The sequence below is a fragment of the Onychostoma macrolepis genome, chromosome 13 (genome assembly GCF_012432095.1).
Source record: "Onychostoma macrolepis isolate SWU-2019 chromosome 13, ASM1243209v1, whole genome shotgun sequence".
Lineage (NCBI taxonomy): Eukaryota > Metazoa > Chordata > Actinopteri > Cypriniformes > Cyprinidae > Onychostoma > Onychostoma macrolepis.
In genome coordinates, this window is record NC_081167.1 from 22457922 (window position 1) to 22479551 (window position 21630).

The window sequence follows — 21630 nt, forward strand, 5'->3', positions numbered from 1 at the left end:
TTTTTAAGCTAAATTAGGAGCTCTCTGAGAGGATTCTCAGAATCTTTAAGAATACGGGCCCAGGTCTCCTCTGTTGGAATAGATGGCACTGTCCCAAAAAATAGGGTCCTATGCAGTCCTAGAACAGCAGCCTCCGGTATTGCAGGAACATTGGGCTGTTTTTGTTCAGACCAATGCGAAAATCGACCCACGTTTTTACCCTGCAAACATGCAGAGCTGTAAATGTGAACTGGTGGATCGATAAGAAGATAATTCATTATAAAAATCTAAACAGTAAAATGTGTTTGTATGCTATTTAAAGCTGCAGTCCGTAAGTTTTGCCTCTTTGTCGCCATTAATGTTTGAAAACCTGGAATTGCAGTTACTTGCGGAATTATCTTGCTTGCATGGGGTTGTACTCTGGCACAGCTCCAGCACGGATGAATCTAATGTTTTGAGGAGTATCTGTCAGTCACCACGCCAGTGTGGATATTTACTGTTCTTCCCAATCACAGATTAGTCTACATCTTGGAATATATGACCCAAATAAGAATTTTCACTGGATATTGTCATCTGAACAAGTCACATTTCTTCTGACCAACTGAGGAAAAAAGCATTACAATAAATGGCGCTTCCAATGGTGATTTAATCTAACGATCAATTAGCTGATGACATGGATTAGATGTCACATCAAACCGTGCAAATTATTATTATTGTTATACTTTATTCTCAAATGAACAACATCAGCATTGCGTCACTATGAGTATAGTGAGTATAGCATGTAGATTTAAATTTCTGTACAGTTTAATCTAATTGTCATGCCATTCGAATTTCATATTAAGAAATTATTTTAACCCAAAAAGCAAACTATGCTCACTTCGAACTGGTTTTCTTTAAAATACAAATCTTGTGTAAACTCAGGCTATCTGTAATCAGAAACACATTTAAAACTGGAATATAATTTAATTTCATTCACATGTGTTTCATAAACACAGTCCTTTCTGGATTACAATCCGCCATCAAAATGAAACATTTAATAATTCCAGATGCTGTGAGAAAAGGCTATAAACGATGCGCCACACATGCTATAGCCTACTAGCCGGGACAACTTCTTTATGTTTACAGACGTGACGTAATGACACAGTGCCATGCTCGAATTTCCCGCAGGAACCTACCCGTACCACTCAAATTAGAAAACAGTATTATAAGCTAACCGTTGTGAATCGCCTTAAGTAAGGCGATAGTTCTGAACACTGTCTGGTTATCTGGTTATACTAAAAAAGGATCATTTTTAACCAAAAAAAGTTACGGACTGCAGCTTTAATTAATATAATAATTTATTGATGATAATTGTTTAAATTAATATAATAATTAATACTTTTAACTCATCCATTTTCTTAAAAAATGGTTTAAAGGCTGAAATGTGAAGTGTATCATTTTATAATTTTAGAAATTATGCTTTTTACAGTCATTTTACAGTTTAATAGTTTACCATAGACATTGCCCTACCCCGCTCATATGGTATTAATTTTATTTGTGCAGGTCTTAAGTCTTAAATTTGAGTTTAAAAATCCTGCGGCAACCCTGTTGTGGTGTTCCTGGTCAAAAATGACTGGACTCCAAACAACACCAAATATGCTACACCAAATATTGGATTCATTATTTTTGTCAACTTGTTTTCTTTCATTTAGGGCTGGTTTTGTGTTTCTATTTGCATCTGATTAATCGTAAGCCTCATTTATCTGAAAGTAGGCACCTCATTTTTTGAGTGAAAAAAGCATTTTTTATGAATAATTTTCACAATATGAAATAAAAAAATTATAAAACTTTGCACTGTTTATCATACTAGTGTGCTTTAATGTTTAATCAGGAAGTTTGCTTTTTTTTTTTTTGTACAAAATTGCAAAAAGTCACAATTGTGGTGTTCCCGGTCAATCTCTCATTATGCTATATTATCACCAAATCTTGGATTCAGTCTTTTTGTCAACTTGTTTTCTTTCATTTAGGACTGGGTTTGTGTTTCTATTTGCAGTGGATTAATCGTAAGCCTCATTTATCTGAAAGCAGGCACCTACATTTTTTGGGTGAAAAAAGCATTTTTTATGAATAATTTTCACAATATGAGTTAAAAAATTATGAAAATTTGCATTGTTTCTCACACTAGTGTGCTTTAATGTTTAATCAGGAAGTTTGCTTTTAAATGCTTTAATTTTGTACAAAATTGCACAAAGTTACACTTGTCAAAAATGGCCGGCCATTGAAAGTGAATGGGGAAGAATGAAAGTAAGAGAAACAACTAGTGTTCAGGAGCATGTTGTGCTTGCAAACATAAAGGCTTTGGACGTGCATGTGTGGATGCATGTATACTCACGCTGTCACACACACACACACACACACACATCCATGCATACAAACTATTGTGAGTATTACACCTATTTCATCCTACCCTGAACTGCATGCAATATGCTTTTATGATAACTCTCTCTCTCTCTGTCTTAAACACACACGCTCAAACTGCCTTGTTTTTAGCCTGCATTGGCTTCAAAAGAATCTTTTCTTTCATCACATATTCTAGACAAAACATTATGACAATAGGTTTTGCGGCTTTCATTTTCTCACAGAGTACTGGTGCTGTTTTTTGTGATCTTCCCCATTCACTTTCAATGGCCGGCCATTTTTGACAAGTGTGACTTTCTGCAATTTTGTATGAAATAAAAGCATTTAAAAGCAAACTTCCTGATTAAACATTAAAGCACACTAGTGTGATAAACAGTGCAAATTTTCATAATTTTTTATCTCATATTGTGAAAATTATTCATAAAAAAGCTTTTTTCACTCAAAAAATTAGGTGCCTACTTTCAGATAAATGAGGCTTATGATTAATCAGATGCAAATAGAAACACAAAACCAGTCCTAAATGAAAGAAAACAAGTTGACAAAAAGAATGAATCCAATATTTAGTGATAATATAGCATAATGAGAGATTTATAAGCAATTGTTTGGAGGCCAGTCATTTTTGACCGGGAACACCACAAGTGCGACTAGGTGAAATAAAACCCACAAAAAATTACGAAAATTAAAAAAATAATAATAATAATTCTGAGAAGTACTTATACCTTGTGTGAACAAAGTCAGTAAGTTTGAGTCCAATGCAATAACGTTAACTAGTACTTTTGGGAAAAAGAAAATCTTCTCAAGGTCAATTTGACCCAAACACAACCCGAGGGTTAACCCAATTAACGAGTTTTCCATTTTGTTTCAAAACATGATATAAGCTGGGGACCAACACTGCAGTCATTTCTGGAGTAGAAACTTGCGACCACAGCTGACAGCTGTATCCAGAAGAATTCTCAAATGTTCACTTCACTCGAATGTGTTCACTGTGACCTGAAATGGCTCAGGAGATTTGAAATGTCAATGCTGATAAACTTGAGAACAGATTAATGAAGTAATATTTGTTGAGCTGAACCACGTCTCTTGTTCCCTGTTTTGAAAATAAAAAAAATTTAAAAAAACATAAATATGTGAACGTTTTAATACAGAATAAATACTAATCACAAATCAAATTTCAAAGAAGCGTCAAAGGAAAAATAATTGGAAAAAGTGAAAAACAATTGTGTGAGTTGTAGTTTGAAGGTAGTTACACAAAACAAATGAAAAAAAAAACCCTGAAAACAATGAATGACATAAAACAAGTATTAATTTCCTCAGCCCCAGCTTCAGTCAAAATCTACATCCATAGGGAGTCGGGGATTGTTTAATGATCTTTGATATCTAAAGCAGTCAACATCCATCTAAATAAATAAACCAAAAATAAATAGGAAGTTTTCATCCCACAGGAATTTTGCTGCGTAGCACACAAAATTAGAAGGTAAACTGGTCTGCCATGCCGATGCAGTGCCATGCGTGCTCTTCCCATTTAGAATACATGCACGATAATGTGACAATTGCATGAGGCTGGCTAAGCAGTACATGACAGGTCTGTTTTCAATATAAAAGTACATCTGCAAAAGCAATTCAGGAAAAGTATTTCATGTCTGCTTTTATTAATTTAAGCCTTTACACTACCATTCAAAAGTGTGGGGGTTAGTAAGATTTTTTTTTTTTAATGTTTTTGAAATAAGTCTCTAATGCTAACCAATGTTGCATTATTTGATCAAAAGTGAAAAATGTAATATTGTGAAACATTATTACAATTTTAAATAACTGTTTTATATTTTAATATATTTGTAATGTAATTTACTCCTGTGATGGCAAGGCTGAATATTCAGCATCATTACTCCATTCTTCAGTGTCACATGATCCTTCAGAAATCATTCTGAAATGCTGATTTACTTCTCAACATTTATTATCAGAGTTGAAAACAGTTGTGAAAAAGTTCAAAAGAACAGCATTTATTTTTAATCTCTTTTTTTTAACTTTATAAATGTCTTTACTGTCCCTTTTGATCAATTGCATGTGTCCTTGCTGAATAAACGTATTATTTACATTAAAAAAAAAAAAAAAGTCATTTTCTGCAATTACTTGTCAAGACCAGTTAAGGATGGTAACATTTGAATATATGTTGCAAAAATGTAAAATTCAAATGGTAGCAATAATATCCTCATAATGACTGGAAAACATGATGAGGATTGCTTTTACTGCCCAAAAACACCTTTCGACTTACACATTTAGTTTATTTTGCTTACTACAGAATAGAATGTGGTTTAAACCCACATATCCATGATTCCGCTATCCTTCAATTAGAAAAGAAATGGCAGCACACTACATCTTGGGAGAGAAGCACAAGACATGTGTTATAATGCATAGCATTTTTAATTCATCTTGGCCAACTCTGACTCCAATAACTCAACTGCTCGTAAACTTGTCACAAACACAGAAAGGAATCGCAAACAATAAAACAAGAAACCACAGCACAGTAACGTTTGTCATTACACTTTATTGTTTCTTTGCAACATCAGCCATGACCCTTGTCATATCTGGCGAGAATTCTGTAATGCTTCAATGTAACCTGAGATTCAAAAATGACTCCGCTAAGGAGCTCTTCAATTAATTTCGACATAGGTTTGACAACATGTGAACTGTTCATTTCTATGCAATAATAGTTAGAATAATAATAAACGGTACTAAAATAAAATTTTTTAAACAATTCTAACAGTACAAGAACAGGTGTTGTGCTGGGTGAAGCTAATGAATCTCTTCCCATACTTTGAAAACGACGAAAACTGATTCAACACAGACTAAATCAAGTCTTTTTAGTGGGTAAATGAAGGGTGGACAAGGGTGGAAAGCACAGGACCAAAAAAACAAAACAAAAACATGTTTAACACTGACCCAAGGCACATCTGCATGGTGTGACATGCTTTGTCTGTTTTCTGTTTGAGGATCTGGTTTGAGACATTCAAACCTTGATGGGGATGTACTGGAGCCGTGCCGTTTTCCATTCGATGGTTACCCAGGAAAAATCTTGCTGCATTGTGCTCTTTGGGAGTAGATGTGTTTAGGAGGAAAGCCAGACAAAATGCCTATGCCGTTCAGAAAATCCACCTCCGGCGGTTCCTCGATACGGGTGTGCATCACTAACTACTAGTCAGCTGTTAAACATGGCTGCTAACTTGCATGAGAAAATAAAATCGTTTCAGAATAACCAAAATAAATCCCCCCCCCTTACGATTTAAAAGTTTTGGGGTTGAAGGGATAGAACAGCCATTTTGAGGCAGTCTGAACTTTACTGCACTTCCTGTAGACTTCAAACACTACTATATGCTTCCACACAGTTTATAGATTATATGTCAAACGCATAGTAAAACTAGAAAGCTAAATAATGGTAATCACAAAGGGAAAATAAACAGCACGGAATATAAGAATCAGAAAAAAACTTCAATTTGAATACAATAAAAGATTAGATGGAAGAAAAACTATTTTTTGGTATATCCAGAACAGTGGAGGGTTAGTGGGTATTGTGTAGCCCTTTAAAAACTACAACAGGACCAACGCAGTAGCTATTACTACAATTCTCAGGGTGTACATGGACATAGTCTGTCAACTTCCTTTTTCTCATTATTTATCATTAGGTGAGACGTTATGTAGATTATATATGCAGACTTGCAAAAAGAGTGCATTGTCGATGGTTTTATTTCTTTTATTTAAATGTTAAATGTGTCTTGCTTTTAAATTACACAAGGGCTCTTCGGACACCTAACATCCTTGGAGGGTCAAAAGTGGATTTTGCCTCATTAAGACCTCAAATCCCCCCCCCCTCCCCCAACAAAAAAGAACAAAAAAACACAACCAAAAATCTGACCTTGCAACACCCAAAAAACTGCGGCTTTACTTCAAGCTATAGCATCATCCGAGTTGCCTCACGTGGAAAACGGGGTACAGGGAAAGCTGTAGGAAGAGGAGGTTAGTATCTTAACGTTACATCTGGATTCGGGGTATGTATGAGGATTCCCAGCTGCGACAAGCTTCGTATGTCCTTCCTATAGAAGAGGCGAGGGAGGGTGGGGATACGGGTGGGAGGGGCTGGGGTCTTCTAGGAGGCTCCGCGGCTCCGGGGAAAGTTCACCTCAATGAACGACGAGAGCTCCAGCAGCGTAACTCACAGAGCTGTCCGACCAGTTTCGGCACTGGCTTGACTGCGCATAGTTTAGGAAAGAGAAGTTCATGTCTATGCCGTTCTTTTTCAGTTCCGCCACAGCCTGAAGGAGTGGGAAGAATCAATGGAGAGTCAACACTAAAGAGATGCTTTTAGACTGACCACTGTAATCTTAAAAGCTTCATAATGAAAGAGCGGGAAGTTGGCAAGACATTAGTTAGGGGGAAAAAAAGACATTAATAAAAGCTCTGCGACAGTTAAGTGCTAGGCTAATTACCATGCTTACAGACTAGCCATTATTTGCATTATTTTGCTTTTGCTTTATTGAGTCGACAGCGGTTTGCTAAATAAAATGTCCAGGGGGATATTCATGAAGTCGTTCATATGAATCATTCATTAGGTACTTACATTTAGAAGAACGCCGATGGGATGGCGACCACAAATAGTATTATGATATTTCTTCAAATAATTGCTAAAGGAGATGGGGTCCAACTGTTCTATAATTCCCATTCCCTAAAAAAAAAAAAAGGAAATTAACATGCATACAATTAACTGACATCAACAAAGCTTTCCCATTACTGGCGTTAATAATGATGTCATTTTTATTTTTGTTTTATTTATGACTCTCTAATGTTGCATTTGACATCTGGTGTGGTTTAACTGCACAACACAACAACTTCTCAAAAGCAAGTTGGATTTTCAGTAACACAATAACGAATGGATATTTCATAGAAGGAGCTCCAGATTCAAAGCGATCCTTGTCTGGTAAATTACCCTACAGAGGCAAAAGTGCTTTGCCCAGTTGGTAAGCCTTTAATGAGGTTTGGGTTGCTAAGAACATCTGCTATTTGACAGACTGTCATGGGTGGAAACTATTAAAAATGTTCTTTGAATCGCCGACTTCCACGACACAGTAAGCATAACAATGACTCTTTAGCTTGGAGAAAAATTCCATCACTTTTTTTTTTTTTCTAGAACCACCGATAGGATTAACACATTGTGTATCCCAAACCAGAATGGGCTACTTGCATGTAAACCTCATATGTCAGACATTAAGTGAGTTACCAGAAGAAACGGGGGATAGAAACAGGTTTACCATTTTGTCAAGGTGCTCGATAGATCTGTAGATCTCCCCTTGACTTTCATCGTAGTAAGTGTAACGGAATCGTTGACCTGCAGAATAGACAAAAATGGTTCAACTTAATCCGTTAACCAGAGAAGGCACATAAAAACCAAAAGGGATATTTGTATGGGTTCCTACCTATTTAGAGCGTTCAATAACACTCACTTATGAGGTTTAATTTCAATTAGAATGCAGCCATTAAAGTCAGCTGCCTATGTATTCAGTAGGCAGCCTATGTTTCTGGCAAGTCTAGCACATTGATGGAGAGTGTGAGAGTGGAGAGAACGTCTGTGATGTCGATATAATATGGATGAGAAGTGAAAGTGTATCTTTCACTTATATGTATAATTTTACATGTATATCTTCTTTACCAGATTTATGCTGCTTTCCTCATCAATAATTTGAGTGACACTAGATTTAGAATGCTTTTTGCATAATTCCAAGTAAAGTATCAAACCAATGTCATGCCTTCCGATTACTGGAAACTACAGAGAGAGAGAGAGAGAGAGAGAGAGATTTTTCATTTGTTCTCTAAGGCCTTGGCAGTTTTTCTTGGCAGTTTGTGTTAAGTGTTTTTTGTATTATATGCATAAATATGCATGTACTGTTACGTGTACAGTATATAGGAAAATTGATGCATACTGAATAAAAAGTAATGACAAAAAAAAAAAAAAAAACTGATGACAAGCTTTCAAAGTCGTGTGATTAATCATCAGATCCAATGTGTTGACTAGTGCCAGAACTAAACCACTAATCGGTCCAAACCTTAGTAGATTTACTGTTGACAAGATGTCAGCACTACATCTCATTTCAACAAACAGGATATATTTCACAGATTACTGACTATAATTGATACTAACTATTTTCAGTTTTTTGACAGTTGAAAAATGAAAGTGTGTGAGTGGACACAAACCCCAGTGGCAGAAGTCAGAGGAGATGATGAAAAGATTAGAAGGGTCAGCCAGGTATTTGCTAAGCAGCTTGCCATATTCCTGCTCTTTAGATTCACTCAGAGCTCCCACCAGTACAGGAACGATGCTGAACTCATCTTTATGGCTGTTTTTGAAAAACAAAGCACAAAACAGAATCATTTGTCAAGTCCCAGATGGAGATTTGACATTTGCATGTTTGTAAATATTCCTTTGTCAAATAGTTTTGCATCACTCATTAAAATCCATGGCCATGTCAAATCAATATCTCTACAAAGGTTTTCAGTTTCCCAAATTGCAGAGGTGTGAGAATAAAATGTGGTGCATAAAAAAAATTTAAATGCTGAAAACCTTTAGAAATATTATAGTTGCTCAGCAACTAATTGGTCTGCTTGTGAAAAAAAATTACCCAGATGTCTAATCAAACAAATTGAGGGGATGTGAACTTTTCTATGCCCACATACTGTAATATTTTAATGGAATAATAGAAGTGGTTGTTGGCTCCTGCATTAATATAAAAAATATATAAATAAATAAATAAAAAATAAAACACAACAACAACAAAAACAACCGAACATCCATCACGACAAACTAATTAGAGGCACCACACTAGGTAAACAGATCCTGACAACATAATTAGTGGATCTGGCAGAGATGAATGAGCATGAGTGCGACTATGGGTCAATAACACTGCTCAAGGCCTCTGCATAGTGATGAGGGGAAACCTTAATATATCCTCCTTCCTTCTCTTTACATTTTTTCCCTGGGCAGACTCTGTCCTACACAAGGACGTGTATGTCTTATAGAGAGACTACACTGTAAAAAGTGCTAAGTTGACTTAACTTAAAAAAATTGAGGAAACCCGTTGCCTTAAAATTATTAAGTAAATAATAATTTTTAAAAAAAGTTAAGTGAACTGGACAATTCACTTAACTTATTTTTTTAATTATCATGTACTTCAGTAAGGCAAACGGGTTTCCTGAATTTTTTTAAGTTAAGTCAACTTGGCACTTTTTACAGTGTACATAAGATAATTAGAAGAAACCACAAAGGGCTATTTCATATATCCTTTTTCTATAGTGCAACACTGACAGAAGGTTAAAAGTGCACTTTGTTTCCTAAATAAAAGTTATATAAACTAAAGCTGAAAAATTTTAAGTCTGTAAGATTTTATGTTTTTTGAAAGTCTCTTATGCTCACCAAGTTAACATTTACTTAGAAACAGTACTTTAAAAAAAACAGTAATACTGTGAAATATTATTACAATTAAGAATAACTGTGTTGTATTTAAGTACCATAATTAATTCCTGTTATGACAAAGCTGAATTTTCAGGAGCCATTTCTCCAGTCTTTCACGTCACATGATCCTTCAAAAATCATGCTAATATCCTGATTAAATGCTCAAACATTTATCATCATCAATGTTTTTAAAAAAAAAATTGTGTTTATATTTTAGTGGCTTTTTCAAGATTCTTCGATGAATAGAAGATTTTTTTTTTTTTTTTATTTATTTGAAATATAGATTTTTGGAACAATGTAAAAGTCTTTACTATCGTGTTTAATCAATTTAAATATTAGATTCTTAGTATCACCTTATTTCATTTTTTTTTTTTTTAATGGTTCAAGCATAGAGTCTTCCCAGAATCCAAGGTATTCAGTGGATAACGCATGATGTCCCAAACCTGTATGAATGATTTTCTACAGTGGAACACAAGAATGCTTTTGATACTTAAAATAACTGTTTTTGTGCACATAATGGAAGACAATAGGGTGCAAAACAACACTGAACCACCTTTGACTTTCTCTGTATGGAAAGAAAAACACCACTGAGGTGTTTTGTAAAGGATCGTCTTTTGTGTTCCATAGAAGAAAGAGAGTCATACAGGTTTATAACAACATTATGTTGAGTAAATGCTTACAGAATTAAGGGTCAAGATGAAGATATTCATTATCTGGTTGTTACCTCTCCATGGCTTTAGCGGTATAAGGCAGGTGCATCTCAATGCTGTGTTCGTCTTCGTCTGTCTGCAGACTCATCCTCTCAAACATGCCTGTTTTCCACAGATCAGCGTAAACTGCCAGAGAAAGAGATGGGGCAGTGGGAATTAAAGCCCTTGTGTTTTGCATTGAGGAGTTATAATTATAATTACACAAAACCTCATTAATATGAACACCATCAAATAAAAAATCATCTCACACATTTCTTTGTTGCACATTCATTATGTTTAAAGCCAGAGAACACTATGGAATAATAACAAATATAGTCATTTACAACTTGAAATAGTAGCAATCTCTTCTGCAAAGCTCAGTTTGAGAGCAAATGAGCCAGACATAAAAAACAGTCTGGGCGACACCTTTCTGTGCATTGTTATTCAATCAGCATTTAATCCTGCCAAGGGAGAAAATGAGATTGCTTACCCTTCTGGTCGATCCTCAGGTCGTACAGTGGCGTTCTGTAGACCTCGGCGGGGGAGAGGGCACAGCGAGACAGCGGCACATGGTGAGAGGGGCCAAGAATGAACACCCTCCGACTGATGAATAAGAGAGCGCTGCGGTTACCTCTCTCCCCACGGCACACTCAACATTACGGCTACTTCAAGAGAATTTAAACTAGCTCTGATGACAGGAGAGACACTTACGTGATGGAGGGGTCCACCTGCTTGTAGGCGTGGGCGGCACACGCGCCACAGTAAGTGTAGCCAGCGTGCCTGCAAAAGACAGTGGTTTAAGAATGCAGAAAGACAGCTGAAACAGAAGAGAAAAAAAGATGTTTGTCTGCTTTCACGCCACATACGGTGCTATTATGGCTCTTGCTGGGCCGGCTGTAGATTGTGCTTGAGATAACCAGCCCTCGAGTTGTGCGTTAAGCTGGGATCCTGATCGCAAAGACAGAGAAAAATGTCATTAGCAAATATGAGAAATGCAGACATCATTTTACAACTTTGTCACTTTGGAAGATTATTTGAATGTCTTCCAAATGTAGTTTGTACACTTGCTTTACAATCTAAAACAAGAAAAAGACCATGTTCGTTATATATTTCTGCAATATTTACAGAAATCAAGAAAATGAAGCCTATTTTAGAGTAATTATAATTTTTATGATCATTTTCAGGGCAAATATTGTGTAAAATAAATGCTCATGTAGACTCAAAAGAATAAACTTTCTCTTTTGCTGTTATAAAAAACAAAGCACTATGAATATGTATTTGATTGTCAATAAGCACTTTTTCCTGCCCAATTTCTATTGCTAGAATGCAAAACAAACAAACCAAAAAAAATCTCATTACTGCAATGCTGAATTTTTTAAAGATATTTATTCATCATAACATCACCTCAGTACCGCAACATGCTAAAAGATCTTATAATCAAGCATTCATCTGTGGATTTCTCTTCTAAATATAAATCAGTCAAACAAACAATGACGCAATATGTGAAATGGCTGTCTTGAATGTTGATTCCAGCAATATTTCAGACAGTGCCATTGTCCCAGTTCTAATGACTTTCTTATCAGAGTCTGACAGAACAAGATAACAATTTTGAGAACCAGTGAACAGATGAACTGCAGCTGATTCTATAAAAGGAATAATAAGAATACAACCAATTTGATCAAATTTTAGCAGTTGTTAATCAAATCTCTACACTGTAATGAATCATACCATTACATCACTAATCATATTCCAAAGAGCAGTCAGGTCTGAATATTGATGCATGTGCAAATGCATTCATTTTAGTGTCTGACTGATATGAATTTGTATGGCCAATGCATACATTAATATATAAAAAAAGGTGATTGATTGTGGTTATGGTGCTGTTTTCATATAATGCAGTGTAAGAGATAAAGATATAATGTATGAATCTAATATACTGCTATATTGTTATTCGTCATATATCAAAAATCTCAATTATATATATATATATATATATATATATATATATATATAATTATCATTATTCACTGACATTGTCTGTACAATTTGGCCAGCTGACACACTCCTAAATAACTGGCCAGAGTTATCACTGCCAGATGAATAATAACTAGTCATGATCTGAAAACTGTAACTGAACACAAAGGCATGTTTATACATGTATGGACTCGACAGACTTTTTTTCAACACATTACATTATACATTATTTGCTGGAGACCAGCCTTTTTCATATGCAAACACTCACAAATGTGTGTTTTGAACAAAACAAGATCGTCATGTAAAAGCCACAAGACTGACTTCTCTACGGTGTAAAAATATGTGATCTAATGTGTGTGTGTGGCAATGGGCTTTTGTCATGCATCCTTTGTTGCTGCATGAGAGGAAAAAAACCAGCACCGGCCCTCTAAAGACTTTCATGTGCTGACTGTACTCACAGTATTTACTGGAATGGAACTGCACATAAATGCTGACCGATATAACAATAAACACAGCATTACTTGACATCAGTCTTAATGAAAAACACGGTTCATTCTCTATGAAAACACAACTGTCACGTACAGCTGTCATATGAACTTCTTCAAATAGCTTTAGCCGTTAGCAGGGTAAATCCAGCCTCCTGAATTGCGACAGAAATTAATCTATCTGGATTTACTCATCCGGTAAAGTAGGACTGGGTAAAGTTAGCGTGGATGGTATATTAATCTGTGGTATTAGTTTATGTAGTTGGCGTGTTGGAGAGATTCACACACAGGCTATAGGCTAACCAGCTAACTGTTGGCCTGTTTTGTTCTCAGCTGCTATTATACACACACAGAAGCAACACATTTTCAATAGAAACACAAAAATAAACAAAAACAGGCAAATATGAGAGAAACACACAGTGCGGTCGATTTAAATAATGGCCCTTGAATTTAGATGCATTTTCTTTCTGTCTGCTCAATGAAAAACAGATGAAAAAAAAATACAAGAACATTTTTAACATGTAAAGTAATTCATAAAATAATAATCTAAATGCCAAGACAAATTAAATAACATTTCACGGCCGAGGCCCACTTTTTTGTAGATTTATATTAATTGCTGAGCAGAATCAAATCCCTCTAAAGTGATTTTCTAACAAAATAAATATACCAAAAAAACATGTTTTATTTCACATTTTAAACAAAGTTAGTTTTTTAAATACCGTAAGTTCAACAAAAGGCACACATATGAAGAAACTCGCCCTGTGGTCTTTAAACCATTTTAGGCACAGCTATTTAATAATTCCCAGCTGATCGCACAGGCTCTGTCTAAAAGCAAAGTGAGCTGCCTACCTAGGCAGCATTTTTGAGCGTGCAGAACGTTCCAAAAATGCTGTCCAGATAGGCAACTCACTAGGTTTTGAGACACTGCCAGACACACACACACTGGTGTAACGTTAAGCAGCACACCGGACCTCAGGCCCGGGCCGCTCTCGGGTCTCTGGCTCTACCTGAGGCCGTGTACCAGCTGCCGGCGTGGCTCGCTTCTCTGCACACCATCCGGTTCGACATCTTGGTGCCCGCGCCGCCTATCTTGGTCCAATAAAACCTCGTCGGTGGGGGAAAAATGAACTAAAAACACTAGGAAAATATGCTAGCTCAAAAAGTATATGCCTGTGCTGAAGCTGCGTGCCCAGGGAAGGAGTATTTTATATAATCTTGATATAAATGTGAGACATATAAGTGACGATACGCAAAAATATAAAGAGGTTGATAGTCTGGCTGTGAAGAACAAAGATCCGACCAGTTCATCCGCTCGCTGCCAAGTTTGCCTCTGTTATCCGGATGGGCTGGTTTGGCCCATCTCGGCTTCCGTTCTGTCAGAAAAACTGGGCGGGGAGAGTTGATTGACTGACTGAAGCGAAAGACTGATTGGTCGTTTAGGATAAGGGGCGTTTCCAAATAGATGCATATGTAGATCAAGCTTTTATGATTGGATAGCTCAGTGTGTTTGGCTGAGACTCATTGGCGGAAGACAGATGTGGGCGTGGACTCGCAGGTCGTTTTGTTGGTGAAAACATGTAGCATTTGTAACATTAATATAGGATTAAAGACACTTTTAGTGTTGAAGAAATTTAAGATTTTTAAAAAGTGAAACGATAGTGATTGTGTCTTTGTATTATAATTGTCAAATTGCACACTTTGGAAAAATGTCACATCTCTTTTGTATTTGACTGTTAAAGACGTCGTTTGTTATTGTGAACAAAATAAAAATAATTGACAACATGCTAAACCTTATCATTTTTATATTCACAAATGTATTTCTACATCTATCCCATTTTATAAGGATTTTTGTAATGAGCTTTGATTAAAACAGATATACAATAACCAAACAAGATAAAATCAATATATTATTTACAAGAACAAACTATAGTATGTTCATCGTCGACGACGTCTTACTGCTTCCATTATTTATTTTTATTATTTATAATATATTTTCAGTATATGTACTGTATCTCGATTTAAATGTACATTCAGACTGACTGACTGTATTTTACCACCAGAGAGCAGTGTTGCTTAGAAAATGAATTACCTGCCTTTTTTAACTAGTAGCCTACTGGGTTAGTCGGATAGTTTGTGTAAATAATAAATCGGCGAACAGATCTGCTGCCCTACGATTAATTTGGATGCATCCACGTAAAATCAATCCGTCAGGTATTTGTCTTTATAACAGACTTTAACAACATTTATTGTTTTTATAGATTTGACATTATCTCTACAATAAGCCAGAGACACAAAACTTCCACAGTTATAGTATATCGTGTCAGCATGTACTCTTTTCGCTGTACACTGTACTCAAAATGAATAAATAAATAAACAAATAAAATCGTCCGAGCCAGCAAATCGACAGTACAAGACTTTAGGGACTTTGGTACGCACCTTAGCAATTGTCCCTTATGGTGTGCCGTCCAGAAACGGCTTCCGTTTCCAAAGCAACAAGGACGCAAAAGCTGCCTGGGTCACAGGCCAAAAACTGGAATTTCATTTACTAACTAACGTACAGTATAATTATATGTGGGTTACATTTGCAATACTTAAACAGCAATACATTTTACTTTCAGGTGATGAACGAAATACTTTGCAGCTGATGTCATTGGCACCTTCCACAAAACACGGCCTAAAACTAAAACAACATAGGGCTAGTTTTCAACAGATGGTCAGTAAAAGCAGGTGCGTAACTTTCAGAAGTCTTCATTTAAGCTGTCTCTTAGAGGCTAGCTAGTTTGGGACCAGTTTGCTAGTGTACAGTTATTAATAAACATGTAAGTCCCATAAATTGAAAACAATATAAATATTTATCCACGTTTATAATATAGTGGATATCTTATCTACTGATGTTTTAAAAAAAATCTCTTGGCACTATTGTTCACTGTATTCATGGAATGTGCCCTTTAACTGGGCCAGTTGTCAAACATTTAAGACTTTCTCATTGTGTGTTGTTACAGGGGACTATTGGGATCTTCATGGCTGCTGTGACCTCAGTGCAGTGTTTTACTGAGAGGTTCTCTCTAACTTGCAAAAAGCCAGTGTCCCACCTGCAGCTGGCCTGCTGTCCTTCTCACTGTGCTGTCCCATGGCAGGACAAAAATATAAGGATTTATGAAAACAACAACCTGGAGGTCTTTGCTTACCTGTATCTATTTTCAATAAACAAATATATATAATTATTGTAAACTGACTGAAAAAGTAACCAATTAATCACATATTTTGCTGGAATTAATTGTACCTAACATTAAAATTTGTAATCATGAATATATTTTCACAGTTAATTTCCAAATTAATATAGAAACAATGTAAAGATGGTGTATTTTAAATATTTGTTCAATGACATCTTTTTAATGTGAATTATGAATAAAGGCAAGTACCATCAATACCATACTAATGGATCTATTAAATGGATTTTTATATTTCTGGGGATAAAAAAAGAGTTAATATAGCCATTTAATATAACAGTAAAATGTGTGACATCATTTTTAACATTTAATAGGATTACACTGTTGCACAGCATTAAAAAAATGTAAGTTAACATTTAAATCTAATTTTAATGTTTTCTGTAGCCTCCCTTGGAACTCACTGGTCACCATGGTGATGTGTCTGCCATGGCATTTAGGACGGTGAGAGATCGTCTCCTCCTCTGTAGTGCTTCTGAAGATTATGTTATTGTCTGGGACATTGATCGCTGCTACACACAGATCAAAGACGGTAATAACGCATGCAAAGACCTTGATTCAGAAACAGACTGAAAAATTCTGCTCGTCTGCAGAGCATATAGAACTGTGACACCTAAGAATGCTCTGCTCTGGAATATATTCTCTGTCAGTCACATTTTTGTCCCATCTCCCAAACATGACATCTGTGTTCCAGGTGGAATTGCCTCAGGTAGAGTTGTTGGCACATTGCTCGGCAGGGTGGTGCATCTGTCACTGTGTCCATTGAGCGCAAAAGTGGCTGCATGCTCCGGCTCCAGAGTTTTTCTATTGAATGCAGAGGTATGAAATAAGATACACACGATTTTGATTCAGTGAATCGAAAACAAAAGCAGTTATGCTGAAACAGTAAAAAGGAAACAAATGCCTTTTTTGACCCATCTCCAGATGAAACACCAAACAAAGTCTGCATGTAGAACATTCCGTTACCCAGACTGTGATTGACCAGCCCATAAAGATGAGAGATTACATTGAAATACTCATATGAAACCTGCAGTAAATTAGTGTATGAAAAAATCAGGATAAGCCCCTTGTTGTCTTGTAAATCAGAAATAAATGGTCATATCTCGTTCAAACAGCATTTGTCTGCTTAAGCCATACTTAAATTTAAGAACATGTTTGCATTATGTAATACAACATGTTTCAATCAAATTATAAAACAATAAACATATTTTTAAATGAAGACCTAAAACCTGGGGCCACTGTTTTTGTGATTCTTATAGAGAGAGGAGGTGCCTGGAGTTTTGAAAGCTCATCTTGGTCCTGTGACTGCATCAGAGTTCTGTCCATGGGATGTTAATCTTCTCATCTCAACATCAGAAGACAGAACATTTAAGGTACAAAGATTTTATTTAATTTTGTATTATATATATAAAATATATTATATAGCAAAATATATGTATGTATGTAGTTTTACTATATATATATATATATATATGTGACCCTGGACCACAAAACCAGTCTTAAGTCGCTGGGGTATATTTGTAGCAGTAGCCAAAAATACATTGTATGGGTCAAAATGATCGATTTTTCTTTTATGCCAAAAATCATTAGGATATTAAGTAAAGATCATGTTCCATGAAGATATTTTGTAAATTTCTTACCATAAATGTATCAAAACTTAATTTTTAATTAGTAATATGCATTGCTAATACCTTCATTTAGACAACTTTAAAGGCGATTTTCTCAATATTTATTGAGAAATATATTTAAATAGTTGTATCTCAGCCAAATATTGTCCGATCCTAGCAAACCATACATCAATGGAAAGCTTATTTATTCAGCTTTCAGATGATTTATAAATCTCAATTTCGAAAAATTGACACTTAAGACTGGTTTTGTCGTCCAGGGTCACATATATATATATATATATATATATATATATATATATATATAAGTGTGTGTGTATGTACAGTATGTACAGTATCTCACAGAAGTGAGTACACCCCTCACATTTTTGTAAATATTTTATTATATCTTTTCATGTGACAATACTGAAGAAATGACACTGCTACAATGTGAAGTAGTGAGTGTACAGCTTGTATAACAGTGTAAATTTGCTGTCCCCTCAAAAAAACTCAACACACAGCCTTTAACGTCTAAACCGCTGGCCACAAAAGTGAGTACACCCCTAAGTGAAAATTTCCAAATTGGATGCTCAATAGGGTTTAGGTCTGGAGACATGCTTGGCCAATCCATCACCTTTACCTTCAGCTTCTTTAGCAAGGTTGTGGGGTTGTTATCATACCCAGTCTCCGAAGGGAGGGGATCATGCTCTGCTTCAGTATGTCACAGTACATGTTGGCATTCATGGTTCCCTCAATGAACTGTAGCTCCCCAGTGCCAGCAGCACCCATGCAGCCCCAGACCATGACACTCCCACCACCATGCTTGACTGTAGGCAAGACACACTTGTCTTTGTACTCCTCACCTGGTTGCCGCCACACACGCTTGACACCATCTGAACCAAATAAGTTTATCTTGGTCTCATTTAGGGATGCAGCGATTAACCGGTTTTACGATCAACCGCGCTTTAAAACATCACGGTTAATTAATCGTAAAGGCTCCGCTACACCGAGTGTTTCTGTTGCACGGAATGGAACTGTTGAAACAAGAGCAAAACGAAAACAAAGTTACACTAGCGGTGCACCATCTTAAAATGCCGTGCTTATCAGAGACACGGAGGCTACAAGATTAACTATGACAGAGAAACCAAACAGCGATCCTTTATTTCCACCAGAGAAATGACCGAAGTCGATAGTGTGGGACCATTTCGGGTACACCAAGAATGACCAGGGCGTCATTTAAATAGTGCCTTAAAATTTGCTAAAGAGCGAATACATAAGGGATAATGCACGGCTAGCCAACCTGTTCTCCTGTGCAATAAACGATTTTAATGCACGACGTGAAGGCAAGGACCACCTGACGCGAAGTTCGGTAGCTCTAACATTCTGCCTGCTTCAGAGATGAAATAGTGCGGTGAGAGAGAGTGTGTGAATTAGCCTACCTGCATCTGCGCGTCACTTTAAACAATAAAGATTTGAGTTTAGTTATTTAAACAGTCATTTTACCCCCTCTTTGCTGATTAATATAATGTAGCGATCCAGTCTCTATAAGCTATTTTATTAATGAAAGTCGCTGGGCAGCGTTGACACTCACAAACCAAAATAATAGACATTTTCTCAGGCCATATGTAAAATCAGATGAATAAATATTATTAAAATGAATAAGTATGGATGACAGTTGATTACAATAATAGTTTAGTTTATTCCCCTCATTAGTAACAGTGCCCTCTGTGGGATAAAGTTAATATTAGTCATCCCTGTTATAGTATTATTCATAAGTCAATTTATTTTTCACCATCTTTCCAAGTTCTGTACCTCAGGTCCAAAAGAAATGTAGAAAGAATATACAAAATGAAAACACCAAATACATTTGTGATCTATTTCCATTCGTTATTTTCAAAAGGGAAATACTAACATGGATGTTTACAGAGCAGAGGTCACATTTTTTAATTCCAATAGGAGAGATGTACTTTTTTTTGTGCTGTATTATTGTTTACTGTGTTATTTCTATTTCAAAAGGCAGCAATCAATAACACTTTAATATCTAAAGAGTGTTTATGTGATTTTATGTTGTGAAATGAATACATGCATAATAATCGTAATAACCGTGTAACCGTGATTATTCCTCAGACTATAATCGTACCAACAAAATCTATAATCGTTGCATCCCTAGTCTCATTAGACCACAGGACATGGTTCCAGTAATCCATGTCCTTAGTCTGCTTGTCTTCAGCAAACTGTTTGCGGGCTTTCTTGTGCATCATCTTTAGAAGAGGCTTCCTTCTGGGATGACAGCCATGCAGACCAATTTGATGCAGTGTGCGGTGTATGGTCTGAGCACTAACAGGCTGACCCCCCACCCCTTCAACCTCTGCAGCAATGCTGGCAGCACTCATACGTCTGTTTCCCAAACACAACCTCTGGATATGACGCTGAGCACGTGCACTCAACTTCTTTGGTCGACCATGGCGAGGCCTGTTCTGAGTGGAACCTGTCCTGTTAAACCGCTGTATGGTCTTGGCCACCGTGCTGCAGCTCAGTTTCAGGGTCTTGGCAATCTTCTCATAGCCTCCGCCATCTTTATGTAGAGCAACAATTCTTTTTTTCAGACCCTCAGAGAGTTCTTTGCCATGAGGTGCCATGTTGAACTTCCAGTGACCAGTATGAGAGAGTGAGAGCGATAACACCAAATTTAACACACCTGCTCCCCATTCACACCTGAGACCTTGTAACACTAACGAGTCACATGACACCGGGGAGAGAAAATGGCTAATTGGGCCCAATTTGGACATTTTCACTTAGGGGTGTACTCACTTTTGTGGCCAGCGGTTTAGACCTTAATGGCTGTGTGTTGAGTTATTTTGAGGGAACAGCAAATTTACACTGTTATACAAGCTGTACACTCACTACTTTACATTGTAGCAAAGTGTCATTTCTTCAGTGTTGTCACATGACAAGATATAATAAAATATTTACAAAAATGTCATATATTGTAGATATATATGCATATGACATCTTTTTCTTTTTTTGTATTAGATTTGGGATGTGAAGAGGGGAGATACACTGTTTGAATCTGCTGTCCTATCAGGTCGGGTTATAGTTATTAACACCAATATTTATACAACAGAAATTGAGGTTCTTCACTCATAGCCTGTAAATGTAGAGAATGTGTAGTGAAGATGCTGAACTTTTTGTTTCACAGCATATCCACTGCTTAGTCTGTTCTTCATGGAGCAAAACAGTCAGTTCATCACAGGGTCTGGTGACGGACAGGTGAGTAACACACACACACACACACTTTAAAGCTCTCTTGTAATCTATATATCACTTTGTTTATGTTGGAATCTCTTTGTGATTCAAGCTTTGGTGCTACACTCTCCCTGTGGACCACAAATGCCGCTTGGTGACAAAACTGGACCTTTCGAAGCTTGAACAGAAGCATGAGAGAAACCTCAGAAAACCAGCTCACCTCAAAATAGACCAGATGGTTAGAAAAAACCCACAAGCCACAATTCAGACTGCGTATAACTAGTGTTTTTCATGTGCCTACCTCACTGCGGAAAACGATACATTTGCTTCAAGTGAAAAAGATCTCACTGAGCTTCATCTGTGTGCTTTTCTAGGAACGACTCGTAATGATGTGAGAGGAACAGTGGAGACAGCAAAGCCTGTTCTTAGAATTTGGGCACAGAAACTGCAGTCCAATCATACTAGCCTACAGCAGAGGTACTGTCTTTGGTCTGTTATTTTTGTTCACCTTTATCTTCTTGGGCAGTTGTTGAATTT

General features: G+C 36.4%; 2 protein-coding genes across 2 annotated transcripts in view; one reads left to right on the forward strand and one right to left on the reverse strand.

Annotated features, from left to right (window-relative positions):
- Positions 1-4898: 4898 nt before the first annotated feature.
- On the reverse strand, positions 4899-14803 carry memo1 (mediator of cell motility 1). Its single transcript, XM_058795993.1, has 9 exons — positions 14024-14803; positions 11424-11505; positions 11269-11337; positions 11048-11160; positions 10593-10704; positions 8614-8756; positions 7674-7750; positions 6986-7090; positions 4899-6680 (listed from the first exon to the last, which is right to left on the reverse strand). Exons 1-9 carry the CDS (start codon positions 14082-14084, stop codon positions 6549-6551), a joined length of 894 nt encoding a protein of 297 aa, XP_058651976.1. The 5' UTR covers positions 14085-14803; the 3' UTR covers positions 4899-6548.
- A 126-nt stretch (positions 14804-14929) lies between these two features.
- Positions 14930-21630, forward strand: part of wdr27 (WD repeat domain 27) — a 49903-nt gene continuing 43202 nt past the window's right edge. Inside the window, 10 exon segments of the mRNA XM_058795992.1 lie at positions 14930-15227; positions 16019-16192; positions 16631-16775; positions 16938-17062; positions 17503-17616; positions 20881-20932; positions 21047-21117; positions 21206-21299; positions 21302-21331; positions 21468-21570. Coding sequence (XP_058651975.1) covers positions 16037-16192; positions 16631-16775; positions 16938-17062; positions 17503-17616; positions 20881-20932; positions 21047-21117; positions 21206-21299; positions 21302-21331; positions 21468-21570 — 890 coding nt within the window. The 5' untranslated portion in view covers positions 14930-15227; positions 16019-16036.